The 14807-nt window shown below is 40.9% G+C and overlaps 1 protein-coding gene across 2 annotated transcripts in view; it reads right to left on the reverse strand.

Moving 5' to 3' along the window:
* MDN1 (midasin AAA ATPase 1) overlaps window positions 1-14807 on the reverse strand; it is a 145451-nt gene that overhangs the window by 12265 nt on the left and 118379 nt on the right. The window contains exons 79-91 of one of the 2 annotated variants that reach the window (XM_069488449.1): window positions 14237-14722; window positions 13769-13995; window positions 13024-13179; window positions 12374-12537; window positions 11373-11534; window positions 10141-10278; window positions 7785-7926; window positions 6321-6493; window positions 5603-5755; window positions 4981-5128; window positions 2742-3076; window positions 2320-2478; window positions 499-600 (exon numbers count right to left, since the gene is read on the reverse strand). In XM_069488449.1, coding sequence (XP_069344550.1) covers window positions 499-600; window positions 2320-2478; window positions 2742-3076; window positions 4981-5128; window positions 5603-5755; window positions 6321-6493; window positions 7785-7926; window positions 10141-10278; window positions 11373-11534; window positions 12374-12537; window positions 13024-13179; window positions 13769-13995; window positions 14237-14722 — 2545 coding nt within the window. Of the gene's footprint in view, window positions 1-498; window positions 601-2319; window positions 2479-2741; window positions 3077-4980; window positions 5129-5602; window positions 5756-6320; window positions 6494-7784; window positions 7927-10140; window positions 10279-11372; window positions 11535-12373; window positions 12544-13023; window positions 13180-13768; window positions 13996-14236; window positions 14723-14807 lie in introns of both variants that reach the window. The other variant, XM_069488448.1, reaches the window with a different exon arrangement.

The following is a 14807-nucleotide window of genomic DNA, read 5'->3' on the forward strand; positions in this document are numbered from 1 at the left end:
AAACATACCCTCACACACATACATCCACATGTTATATATGCAGAAAACATCTCTGAAAGAAGAAAAAACTGGTAGCATCAATTTGATCTGAGGAGGTCCCTTGCATTGCGTGGGGACAGGGATAGAATATGGAGGCTTTTTAGGGGATTGGTTTTTATATACTTATTTTTATCATGTTCATAAATTATACCCTGCTAAGCAAATGAATTTTAAAAAGCAAAGACAAGGAACAGTGACAAGAGTAAGACTGGTTGGCACTGGGCAGCAGCACACAGCACCTGGCTCTTAGGCTCCGCAGCAGGAACAGGGAGAGGGTGCAGGGAAGAAGCCCCAGCGAAGGATTCCATCGGGAAAACCCCGTGGTCCTGGTCTGCTCACCAAGGCTGCCATCACTTTTGGTAGGGCAGCTCTTTTTTTTTTTTTTTTTTACCACTACATTTAAAGCATCTTTTCCTATATGCAACCTTCACCTAAGTTTAGTTAAGGAGTGACAGAAACCTGTGTGTTTTTCCTGGTGTGTTTCTGGGAGGCCAACCGGGCGATGAAGTTGGATTCATGGCCTTCTGCCTGGTTTGCATCTGCAGCTCCACTCCCATGTTCCTAGGAAATAGAAGCCATGAAAGAATGAGGCGGAGGGAGCTGTCACAAGCACCTGGTTACAGTGCTGCACGGAGCACAACGTCTCTCATCATTATTCTCATCGCAGAGTCATATGATCACTTCTGCCTACTCTGGAACTCACCCATGGCTAAGGCCTGGCCTATGAGCAGAAATGGGAACATCTAGAAGTATAACTATGTTACCCTCTCAGTGGCCTTCACTTTGCAAGTGTCATTAGTCCTCTGTCTATGAAAAGCATGTATCACCCGACAAGGCAGGATAGACCTCTATTAGAAACCAAGCTCCATCAACAGGCTGTGCACACTTGAGGTCATCATTTAACATTACTAAGGCTTATTTTCCTCAAACATATAATGGAGAAAATAGAACAATATCATCTATCCCATGGGATATCGTGGGATATTGAGGACATCTGCTACAGTAACAAAAATGTTCAGTACTTAATGGGTGCTCAGTGAATGACTGTGGTGGTATATAAAAAGTATAGCTCAGGCCGGGCGCGGTGGCTCACGCCTGTAATCCTAGCACTCTGGGAGGCCGAGGTGGGCGGATCGTTTGAGCTCAGGAGTTCGAGATCAGCCTGAGCAAGAGCGAGACCCCATCTCTACTAAAAATAGAAAGAAATTATATGGACAGCTAAAAATATATATAGAAAAAATTAGCCGGGCATGGTGGTGCATGCCTGTAGTCCCAGCTACTCGGGAGGCTGAGACAGGAGGATCGCTTGAGCTCAGGAGTTTGAGGTTGCTGTGAGCTAGGCTGACGCCACGGCACTCACTCTAGCCTGAGCAACAGAGTGAGACAGTCTCAAAAAAAAAAAAAAAAAAAAAGTATAGCTCAGAGAAGCTACAGGAGTTGTCCAGAATCACCCAGGTAGCCAGCAGGTCCTCTCTGACATTCTGCTCTTTCTTTAGCACCCAGCAACCTGAATTATGGCCATATCAGAACACATCACCACCAGGTCAGTGAAAAAGTGCTTTACTTTTTAAATTAAAACGTTTAGAAGCCTGGTAATGAGCAAGGAAAAGCAAAGCACCATTAGAGGCATACACTGCATGAAGTCTAAATTCAACCTTTTCTTCCTTGGGAGCTTTCTGAAAAACATGAACCTGATTCTCTCATCGAGAACTACCAGTCTGATAACATTTTCTTATTACGCACAACACTTAAATACAGCCTGTGGCAAATATTCTGGGGTTTGTCTTGGGAGGCATATAAAAATAGATACACAGTCATGCACCACATAATGATGTTTCAGTCAATAACGGACTACATATACTCTCATACAACAGCAGTCCCATGAGATTATAGTACCATATTTTGACTGTACCTTTTCTATGCTCAGATGTGTTTAGATACACAAATACTTTCCACCGTGTTACAACTGCCTACAGTGTTCAGTAATGTGCAGGTTTGTAGCCTAGGAGCAATAGGCTATACCACCTGGGTTTATGTAAACACACTCTGATGTTCCCACGATGACGAAACTGCCTAACAAAGCATTTTTAAGAATGTATTTCCATCATTAACACATGACTGTACAATCATTTTCTCAAAGAATGGAGTACAATCTAAAAGTCAACAACAACAAAACAAAAAATCAAACATAAACCAACTACTGCTCAACAGAACGTGATTTCAGACAGGGAGAAGATGGCTCCTAGGAGGCGGCCATCCACTGCAGTGAGGGCCCATCACCTCTTTCCCCTGCTCCTTCTCGGGTGCAGCCCCAGCCAGCTCCACGGCCTGCGTGCTCTGCACGTTCTCCACTCCGGTCTGCCCGCAGGAGGCATGCTCCTTCCTCTCTGTAGCCTCTGGCACCTGCTCCTCTGTGTCAGAGCATTCCCCTTCTTCCTGCTTCCGCAGAGAAATCAAACACAGCATTAAATGCTCTGAGGGACGTGCATAAGGGGGGGGTATCCCTGCAGCAAGCAGGCCCCCCACTCCTCACTGAGGGGAGTCTGCAGGGAGGGCATCAGCCAGAGAGAGTCTTGAAACAGAAACTTAAAATTCCTTGGCAGCACCACCTGGTGATAGAGAAGTATCCTAAAAGAGATTCTAGTGAGAATAAGCTGCATTTCTCCTCCTCCTCATTATTTTTAACATAAGAAAAGCCAGACATCCCATAATACCTGGGGTTGGAAACCCTGGTCAACAGGGCCATCACTCTCTCCACCTTCCTCATCAGCTCCCCTGTCCTCTTCCTCCAGAGACTGCTGCTGCTCCTCTGAGTTTTCCTCAGGAAGTTCAGCAGTGTCTTTGTCTTGGTTGTCAGCTCCTGTGTCCATCTCCTCCTCCCCTTCCATCTTGTCATCTTCACCGGGGACGTCCTCAGGCTCATGTGGACCTTGACTTTCACTCTGGTCAGCCTCGGTCTCTTCGTTTCTTTCCTCAGCTTCATGACCTGCTTCTTGTGAATCCACCGATTTTTCTTTTATCTCCAAAGGATTTTCCTCTGGATAGATAAAAGAAGAAAGAACAGAGAATTTTAAAAACTTACAATAAGCTAGGAGGTAGTTAGGCAAGTTGTTTGTTTTTTTTTTTTATTATTCTCTAAACTAGGGTTTGACAAACTGTGACCCACAGGCCAAATCTGGCCCTCCACATGTATCTGTAAATAAAGTTTTACTGGAACATAGCTAGATATATACTCTTACCCCATCCATTTGTACTGCCTATGGCTGCTTTCACACTATAGCAGTAGAACCGAGCTTATGGCTTACAAAGCCTGAAATATTTGTTATTTGAGACTTTACAGAGTTTGCTTAGTGTTGTTTTAACCCATATTCATATATCACATACAATTATTTCAATGGCACATTTCATTAAAAAATAGTAAGTAATCCACTTAAAAAAAAAAAAACATAAACCAAAAAAAAAGAAAACAAAAAACCCTGCAATTGGAAAATTTTAGCCCAAAGACAGGAAGTGACAGTTTAAAGCTCAGTTATCACGGTGAATGATAATTGGTAGACATCATTATTTATCACACACTGAAAATACAGCACACATTCAAATAGAAACAATCTTATTTGAAAAGGTTTTATTAAAAGAGCTCTTCTATACTTTAGACACTTTGGAAATCAGTTGTTTTATGAGTAAGGTCTTTTAAGGGCTTTGTTATTATTTTATTAGTAAATTATTTAAAATAATTGCTCCTTAGCATATACAATAGCCTAAATGAGTCTAGATATTTAAAGGCAGATAGTTTACTACACTCTCAGTGAATTTTAATTTTCTTAACTTTATGCTTGCTTGCTTGTTGACTTTAAGGTTGAAATCAGATACTAAAATTTCACTTTTACATAAATGGTACCTTTTATTCTTTTGTTAACTTGCTATTTTTGTTCTAATATGGCATTATAAAAAGATACACACAAATATAGATTTTCTACATGTGTAACTGATTCCATAATCAGAGTGAGGCCAGCCGATATCTGTCTGGTTAACCAGCACAAATGGAGGCATCTATTACAGGGGAACCTCATGCACAATGCTTTCAATCAATACCAGAGGGCACTCCCTGGATGAGTCATGAAGGTTCAGAAATGGGTGACAGAGACTCTAGATTAACTGTCGTGTGCAATATGATTTCTCTTGGGATTATTCAATTTCATTCTCCACTATAAACATACAACAATCAATAACTGAAACTGGCTAGGCTTGGTGGCTCACACTTGTAATCCTAGCACTCTGGGGGGCCGAGGTGAGAGGATTGCATAAGGTCAGGAGTTCAACACCAGCCCGAGCAAGAGCGAGACCCTATCTCTACTAAAAATAGAAAAAATTAGCCAGGCGTGGTGGCATGCACCTATAGTCCCCAGCTACTTGGGAGGCTGAGGCTGGAGGATCCCTTGAGCCCAGGAGTTTAAAGTTGCTGTGAGCTAGGCTGATGCCACGGCACTCTAGCCCAGGTGACAGAGTGAGACTCTGTCTCAAGAAAAACAAACAAACAAACAACAAAAAAAATCTGAAACCATAATTTCCCTAAGAAAGCTGTACCTGGGCTCCATGAGAGGCCTGGGTACATCCAGACTGCACACTGTTTACATCAACCCAGGAGATGGTACACACAGCAATGGCTGTGGAGAGACTGCACTACGTGTGAAGCACCACCCTGTGCACAGAAGTGCCAAAACACAGGACAGGAAGTGACAGCAGTGAGACATACCTATAGGCCTACTTGCATGAGAAACAGTGCTAAGGAAAAGCAAACAATTTTCTCAAACTGGGGCTGACCTAACCAAACACAATTTATGCTATGGCCATGACACCGGGCTAGCTCTCTGAAGAGAAATCAGTTACTGCTCATTTTCAATGAGTTCCAACTTGGTCCTTTTGGGTTTCTGGAAGACGCACCTTCTCCTTCTTCATTGTCTGTGTCCTCACCACCATTCTTGTCTTCACTATCAAGGTTCAAGTCATCTGGAAGGTCCAAGGCCTCAGGTTCTGGCAGCTTTTCCTGATTGCCATGGTAAGGGTCCACCTCATTCTCATCATATTCACTCTGGGGCAATGGAGAGAACAGGGGAAAAAATAAACTTTTAAAAGCAGAATTCACATAGCTCTAAGCATTTATACTATGCTGAGAGAATACAATGTCTCTTCCCTAAAGTTACAAGCACACATTAGTATTTTAATAATATTTTTAGACCTTTCATGTTGGAATTTCAAACTTCATTTTCTGTACAGGTTTTTTAATCTCAAAGAAACTTACAAGATGCTTATAAGAATAAAGTACCACAGGTTTTAGCTTCCAAACTGCAGCATGAGCCCACATAACATATAGACCACCTCATCAGTAATGAACAGTTAGATATTTTATGTCCTATTAACAGCCTCTGTCGCACTTTCTTTTATGAGGCAATGGGAGAGCAATCAATGAACAGGGGGAAAATGCCTTGAGACGCCCCAGGAACTAGGCAGTGCAGTGGCCCTGGCCTAGAGTCGGGAGAGCCAATCAGTTGCAAAGCCTCATTACCTCATCTATTTGTTCATTAATTTTGTCTGGGTCTTGTCCACCATCATCAGCCTCTGCTTCTTCCTTTTGTTCCTTCTTATCTTGTTGGTTTTTATCTTTGTTCGAATTCCTAGCATCCAAGTTGTCATCTTTAGCAACAAGTTCAGAATCTGCCTAAATGTCAGGGGAATAAAAAACACAAAGTTGTCACACTCAATCCAAGAAACTGCTTCCACATGGGCTGACTAGCTAATGAAGCTCCTAGACATGTATAATTTCTGCCTATGGGGCCTATCCCATGGACGTATCTGCCAACGGGGTGCCGTCTGTGACCTGGAGAGCAGTCCCAGTCTCCCAGACAGCAGCAGTAACAGCAGGTCATGAATGGCGGGGGGCTGATAATTAGATGCATCACACTGTGCTGCCTCAGTGTTACACTCAGCCCTGGTGCTCTCTGGAGAAATTCAGTGGTCAATAGGAAAATCAGCATAGAGAACCTACACTGAGTCTTCTTAACCTCCTTCCTGTGTAACACATGAGATGACTGGGGTCAGGCTACTCATTTATAGGTCTGAATACAATCAATGAGGTAGGATAAAAAAAAAAAGAAAAAAGATGGAAGAAAGAGAAGAAGAAAAGGATGGAAAAAGAGGATCAGTAAATGACAGGGAGTGGTAGATGGGGAAGATTACCTCTTCTCAGCTTGGGGACTTTGGGATAGGGGGAATCTTTTAATTACCTCATCCATTCCTGGTCCTGTTTCTTCAGTTTTACTGTCTTCTTCCTCCTCACCTTCCTCATCGTCGTCACCCCAAAGCCTCTCATCTAGTTTGTCAGCTTCCTCACCATTGAGATCGCCCATCTGTTTGTCCAGGTCTCCGCCCTCACTATCTGATTTCTCATCATCCTGTTCTGAAAGGGAAGGCACTGAGCTTAGTTAGGCAGATCTGCAAACCGACCCAGTCCTGTGCATGTAAGAGAGGCGTGGACGCACTTCCCCAGCAAGGGCCCACCTGGGATTTACTCCCAATTTCTACGGAACACCCTGTGGGCAGATGCCTTTAAATCTACTGAAGTAGTCCTACTGTGTTTTGCAAATTGTTTGGAGGAAGAATGAAGTCTATAATGTGTAAACAGATAGTAGATGGTAAAATAGCTGTCAGGATGTTTGGTTCTGGTGCTGGGGGAAATACCAATATATGGGACTCAGCAACACCTCCCTGGGCTTTAGTTTCATACTGGTGAAATGATGGGGTTGGACGAGGTGATCTCCAAGGGTCTTCTTCCCCCATCTCCAATGTACTGACTTCTATGATTTCATCCAACATTGAAAATCAGGTCTAGAACAATTAACCAGAATTTTCTTGCCTTTGTCTTTACTTGATGTCTACTTTGCTAAAGGTTAAGCAAGTGTACATTCTTCTCTAAGGTCAGCTTTCATTTCTGCAAGATCTTCACTGAGAATAAGATGCTGTAACTCAAATTAAACTTCGGACAGAAATGTAGGGCAAAAGCTGAATTATGGTACAAACATATGACAGATGATGATGTGCCATGAGAAATTATATTCTTAATTTTTAATGACAAAGGAAATGTTCATAAGATGTTAAATGAGAAAAGCAGACTACAGAACTGTGCATGGTCTCTGTGTGAATATGTATGCAATAAATAGAACTATACCAAAATTTATTAAGCGGTTTGGGTGGCAGGCCTAAGGGGGGATCTATTTCTTTCCTACATTTTTATTCCAAATAATCTGTTCCAAATAACTATTATATCTAGTTAGATATAACAAATATCTACTGTTTTTATAATTAGGGGGAAAAGTTATTTTTAAAAAATGACCCAGAACAATTTGCTCTTCGTTGAGAACCTAGTTCTGATAGAGATCATCACTTTGTTCTTTCAGGGTTCCCTCAAGGGCACCACTGAGCCCCTGCACCCAGCACAGGAGGCAGCAAGAACACCAGTCCGCGTCTCCATCTAGTCAGAGGAGAAGAACCGCTGTAACACATTATGGATTCTGCCTTGGTGCACATGGTGACAGCACACACAGCTGCTGAGGTTTTCATCTGCAGTTAAGCAGACTAACAAACTTGTTTCAAAAGATTACAATAGCTCCCTATTGGGAACATGTAATTTCCTAGATAAAGCCATTTATGTTTTTAAAAACAAGAATGAAGTGACGATTATAATCTCAAACCTTGTTCTTCAAGCTCCCCATCATGCATTTTTCCATCAAAGTCTTCTGACATCTCAATGGCATTATCTTCTCCCTTAATATCCGATTTTGAGTCAGGATCCTCTTTGTCTTTTTCCTGACCCTTCTGAAATGTGTCTTCCACCTATATCAAAACAGAAAATGTAAATGAATGTTATAACTTCACTAATGTTTACTTTTGCTCTGGAATATAAATGTCAAGGTTAATAGTGTAAAAATACTTCTTTCTGGGGACAAGAAAAAAGGAGAACTAACAGTGACAGCCACATGGAATAATTTATATAAGTTTGTTTTACATTTCTGCAGTTAATTCCCACTTTATTGCATTTGTAATCAGAGAATATGGAATTTTGTTCAGGTTTTTGAAATTCTTGGACACTGTAATAAAAAAATTTCCAGAGACATTTAAAAAGTATATTCTCTGTAGAATAAAAAATTCATCATCAATCTTATTATATTATCTAAATCTTTAATATCTACTTTTGTCACTATGATCTCTGAAAGACAGTGCCCCATTGTGAATCTAATTTTGCTCATTTGTCCTTAATTTATATATTTCTATATAATCAATGAAATATTTGGGGCAAAAAGATTCATTGTTATCTCTTTCGTTATGGTTGATTTTTGAAAGTCCTTTTTCTAAAATACGAAAGTACTAAAATCCCATTAAAAGAATCCTAAGCAAACATCAAGAGCGAGTTTCCCACAGCATTCTCATCTTCCAAAACTCCCATAGAAATGACCACCAGTGACATTCCAGTACATCTTTGACCTTTATCCATGAACACACCAACACATACTTAGTAATACAGAGGATATGTATCAATGTCTGCCTCCCAACATCCTTTTAAACAAAAAAAGATCATGCTTTTACACACTGTTATACAATCCCCTTTTCTTTAACTTAAAAAACATACCTTAGATATATTTCCATGTTGATACATACAAATCCATCTCATTCTATTTAATTACTATTATGGTATTGTTCTGTAGATGACATAATTTAAGTAATTTCTTTCTGATGAATATTTGGATTGTTTCATAATTTACACCATTAAAAATAATGCTGTAGTGACTATCCTTGTATAGATATACATATATCCTCACATACCTATTTATCTTTGACCCTTACTAGCATTTATATAAAACATGGCCAGGCATGGTGGCTCATGCCTGTAATCTCAACACTTTGAGAGGCAGAGGCAGGAGGCTCACTTGAGGCCAAGACTTCAAGATCAGCCTGGTAACATAGTGAGACTCTGTCTCTACAAAAATATTAAAAATTAGCTGTGCATGGTGACAGGTGCTTGTAGTTACAGCTACAAGATATGGAAGGCTGCAGTAAGCTATGATCACTGCCATTCAGCCTGGGTGACAAACTGAGACCCTGTCACAAAAAAATTATTTTTAGACTTGTTGGCAAATGAATATATATATAATTTAAAATTCAGCAGATACTGCCAAATTGTTCTAGTAGGTTTTTTATCCCACTTAATGTTTTATGTGTGGACTGTACTTTTCTATTAGGTTTTGCATGTTTTTTTTACTTTAATTTTTCTCCCCAATTAAAAAAAAAAAGAGTGTTAAGTTAAATTTGAGAAACACAAAGAGGCCAAAATAATAAAAAAGAAAATGACATAAACACTGGCATTACTCTTTGGTTTATTTCTTTCCAGTTTTCTCTGCCAGGAAAGAGAGAGACTTTGAACTGGTTTGCTCCTTTATTTTTAATAGCTATAAAATTACCTTAAATACAAATTTCTGATCTAACTTTGAATATAAGTGACAAAAAGAAATTCCACTACATTTTATTTCCTCAAGTCACAACTGATTAGTATAAATGACCAAGAGTAGTATGTACACACACACACACACACACACACACACACAAATCACTCCCAATGACAGGCATTTTAAAAAAAGCAATGCAACAACCTCAGCCCACAGCATCTGAATATTTCAAAAGCATTCTTGATTCCAACCAAAAAAGGATATACAGGAAAAAGAAAAAAAAATCTCAGTATGTGTTAAAGATATACAACAAAACCTATTAATAGCAAACTTTGGCATAACTGTTTAATGCAATCATCAATTAAATGCTAACAAAAAATACTCTGTAGAAAATCATCCAGTATCTCCTCATTTTAAAAAAATGGTAAAAATCATTGTGAGGTGCAAGGTGCCTTCCTGTGGTTTTTATTGGCACCCACTGCCCAAGCTGCAATATATCCAGGCTCTGTAGATCACAGTAACCTAATAAAAACCATCATACTGAAAAGAAAGGGAGTCAGCTTCTGTAAACCGTGTACCTATTTCACACATACATGAGAAAACATACCTGTTCTTCATTTTCTATCTGGTCACTCACATCCCTCATGCCCTCGCCTTCTCCAATTCCGCCTCCCTCATAGTCATGGAACTCAGTTGCTCCCTCTCCTGCTGAATCTTCCATGAATTCTTTGGGCAAGCAAAATCCCTTGGGGAAAAAAAAAAAAAAAAAAAAAAAGGAAGTGAACTGTTACACATGAAAGCAATTAAAAAAAAAAAAAAAAAGGATTTCCAATCCTGCCACAGGGGAAAAAAAGCAATTTAAATAAACACTTAATTCTTTTTCTAGCTTAGTACCTTAAGTCTGTTGGAATTACAGTAGATCTTTGAATTTATCTTCTAGATATGAAGCACCAGGCTTGCCTCCCACTTTTTAAAACTTTGCAGTATTTTAGACACTCAGAAAAAAGAACTCTTGAGTGTTTACAAGAAATTCAAACCCCATCAGTTTGTAAATTCATATCCTCCTCAAGTGCATCTCATCTGTATTATACTTAGATCTGGAGAAAATCTTAGTGTATCAAGGAAGAAACAAAACTTACAGACGCAAAGGAAGACGGTTTTCACAAAAATGCTAATGAGTATAGGCGGACGTCATTATGCAAATGTGGAAAACGAGGCTCAGAGAGGTTAAGTGATGGACTCAGAGTCCAAGAACTAAATACCCTCTATGACTAGACCTACCACACCATGTTGGATCTGCTAGATTTCACTTACTCTTCCTGCCCCTGAATTCCAAGGGCAGTGTCTACAATCTCTGCAACCTTAGTGCTTTTCACAGTAATGGGGACATGGCTGAATGAACAAATGACTTTCCTATGAAAGAAAAACTCTCCTTCTAATACTAAAAGCCCCATTATCATTTAATCATAATTAAATATAAATGGTTTAAAGGGAATTTAATAGCTTGAAGAGTTTATCTTACAAGTCCAGCTCAGGAGTTATCTATAGATTCCAAATTGGGGATGGGGAAGAAGAGTGTGTTAACAGAAAACAGCAACTGTGAGACAGCCTCTGGAGTGCAGGGAACTCATCAGTGGGGTGTCTGCCAATTTGCAGACTTTAGTGGAAACAGGGTTAGCAAAAGGGTGCCAGTCAAAGCCCTCAAGAATCCACAGGGAGAACAAATCACCTCCTGGTAGTTGTACAGTCCAAAATAAAAGCCCATCAAACCAAAGACTAATGGATGTGGAATATCTGGGTTCCTGTTGCCCCGCAGTCCTTCGTGTGAACAGTCCTTACCTTCTGGGCAAGCTCCGTAAAGACCTGGGCAAGCACAGAGAGCAGCTTCGCAGTACTACGGTGAGTTGCCAAAGACATGGTCAGGAAGAAGAGGATGAGGTCTGAGTAGCTGGAGAGCATGGGCACCAGGCGCACCAGCAAGCAGCAGGACTGGCTGAAGAACTGAGGGCGAAACGAAACAAAACAAAAAGCCTGCTCACACTGTTTAGTGGGTACCAGGTTTCCTTTGGGGTGATAGAAACATTCAGGAATTAGATAATGGCAATGGTTGTACAGTATCGTGAATGTGCTAAATGTCATTAATGGGAAGTTGTATGTGTTTTTACCAACCTCCACCCAACCCCAAGCCATATGCTCTGAGATTTCTTCATTCACACAAACCCTCACATAAGTGCACTTTAAATTCTCAGTTACTGAAATTCATTTAGCTAACAATTTGGTTTTTAAAATTAAAATGTTTATGAATAAATTCTACTGCCAATTCAAAGTTGGCACTGGAGGTGATGCTACAGAACATACAATGTCCTATCAAGTAAGTTGCTTCTCTGGAAACTTATTACAGAGACTACAACTTCCTATTCTGCTGGCTTATTGCGGAGGGAATGCTGTCAATAGAGAATGGCCTTTCAAGCCTCAGTTGACAGCAGTAACATCTATCACTAACATCAAATACTTGGGAGTATGTGATTAGAATATGAAAGAATCCTAAAGTAATGGATATCCTGGATTGTTAGCATTTTTGCACCTACACATCTTATCCCTGGAACCTGCAGCTAGCAAATGCTAAGCTTTTCATAGCTTCTCAATGACATTTACATACATAATGGATCAAACTCTTAGCAATTTGGCACTGAGGTCTGCGTTGGGACCCAATCACGTGGAATGAAGTGAAGCCCACTCTGCCTATGTTCAGCCCACTCTGAAGAGCAAGCAGCTTGTAAAAAACACTTGGTTTTCAGCTTTTAGATGTTTGTGGGGGGGAAAAAAAACCAGTTGGTTACCGTGTGCTTTGCTGCTGTGCCATCTTCACCATACGATTTCAGCCTCTCCAACAGCTCAGAAATGGCAGAAATTATTTTCTGCACATGCAAAGTGCTCACGTCGGCCCAAAAGTCATCCTCTAAGAGTTTTGTTAGATGTCCTGTTTGCAGTCTTTCGAAGCCGGCTACCTCTTTCATTCAAAGGAAATAACACCATTGTTGAGTACCAGAAAACCAATCCCTGCATCTCTATTCATGCAGTCACCTATTTCTGGTTTTTTTTTTTTTTTAAACTGAGACAGGGTCTCACTCTATTGCCCAGGCTAGAGTGCAACTGCCTCATTACAGCTCACAGCAACCTCAAACTCCTGGGCTCAAGTGATCCCTCTGCCTCAGCCTCCCAAGTAGCTGGGACTACAAGCACGTACCACCACACCCAGCTAATTTTTTTATTTTTTGTAGAGATGGAGTCTCGCTCTTGCTCAGGCTGGTCTGAACTCCTGGCCTCAAACGACTCTCCCAAAGTGTTAGGATTACAGGTATGAGCCAGCATGCCTGGCCAACAGTCACCTATTTCTAACATCTGTTCTTAACTATTCAGCCACAGTAATAAATCAAATACAAAAATTAAATCAGGTATGAAACTAATTTTTGCCTGATTTCAGACATACCATCCTCTTTTTGTGGTCTTGCTTGGTCAGTGTTCTCCTCTGCTTTTTTACTGTTTCTTTCTGCTAAGTTCTGGATGGCACAGAGGATGGCTCGGATGGCAGTTTCCATTTGCTCTGAAAAATCTTCCACAAACCTTTCATCCGACATTTGGTTTCCTAGTAAGTAACGTGGCAGAAAACAAATAAACAACAGACACCAATCGTTTGCTTCAGAGCATCTGAAAATCATTAACAATACTTGGCTGTAATTTTAACAAGTGGCCACCCATTAAGCACCCAGTATGGATGAACCACTGTGTCAACTTATGCTGGATACAAAGAAGACTAAGACAAATTCCTTTCCTGGATAAACCTACAACTTTATCACTTTGTATTAAAACACTTTCACTAAAAGAATGGCAAAAATATGAAAATAACAGTAAGAGGGTGTACAAAAACACCAACTTAGTCCAAATATCAGCCCCAAACTTCTCTGTCCCAGGGGAAACTTTAACAGCCTGTGCTGCCTTCCTAAGCGTGCTACAAAGTGTGTGACATGATGATGATCCACAGGCAAGGCATTCAAAGGAATGAGGCAAAAAAAAGTTAAGGAGCTGTGGATTCCAACTATACCTCCCTAGCTCAGAACCCTAGACAGGTAAATCTAGAACAAAATATAACGTGTCCTTAGGATAACTAGACTTACATCTACAGGACATCATTTCTACACTGGGCTTTTACTCTCTTACTGAACAACACTCCTTACCTCCTTGGCTGTCTGAAGTAAACAGATGTGTCTTCCAGGCGGTAAAGTCATTAGTGGCTTTATCGATTTCTCCTCTTACATATTCCAGGCTCTCAACTAATGCTATCTGTGGGTCTCTTTCCTCAACCTCCATCCCTGGAAGAATGAACAAGGACTCTAGGCCTTGTAAATGAACTGACACCTGGGACAGGCAACTCAGCGCAGAGGAACAAACTTCAAAATCTCTCCTGCAACAGAAATACCACAACGCTGAAAGGAAGGGGCTAAAAAACACACACAACCACTAAAATGTATGTGAGGCAAAACTCACTGTATCTGAAGGTTTACAGCTACACATATGCCACAAAATGCTATACAGGTCCACTGAAGAACAGAGGACTGAAACACAATTCTTTTTGTAATTGTATCCATTTAAACTCTGATAAGGACCCAAGCACACAGAGGAAGAGGAAAGACAGATACACTCACCAAGAATGAAAGAGAGTCTCACAAGACTGCTGTCTAATTTTGTCAATGTCTGCTTTCACCATTTTAATGTTTTTCAGCATCTCGGTTAATCTTGTAGTTGACTGTTGCCAAAGCTGGTCCTTTTTCCGCATTTGGTAACCAGACGGCAGCTGACTTCTAGGTACTGGAGATGGGTAGCTCAGATCGGAGGGAATCAGGTCCTGTACTGCTCCGGGAGGCTGTTCCTTGTTGAGTTCTTGTCCTTCTAGGTGGAGAGGAGGTGGCTGAACCTGTGCCTGGGCACCAGCGTGGCCTAGAGCTCTCCCCACACCAGGGCAGCACTGCAGGAACCAGGAGAGCTGCTCTAGCAGGATCTGGCTCTGCATGGCCAGGTGCTGCAGCCGCTCTGTCCACTGCTGCACGCCATCCTGAGGGGGGAAGGCCACAGGGTAGGCCAGGGGCCCTGCCAGCCTGCTGTGAATCTCTTGCAAACAGCTGAGGAGGTTCCTGAGCAGAAAAATGTGCAGGGAAAAACAATGACATCTTAAACCATGTCACCATATTGTTTTTAACAATAAATTTACTTGTGTTT

The sequence above is a fragment of the Eulemur rufifrons genome, chromosome 15 (assembly GCF_041146395.1).
Source record: "Eulemur rufifrons isolate Redbay chromosome 15, OSU_ERuf_1, whole genome shotgun sequence".
In the NCBI taxonomy this organism is placed as follows: Eukaryota; Metazoa; Chordata; class Mammalia; order Primates; family Lemuridae; genus Eulemur; species Eulemur rufifrons.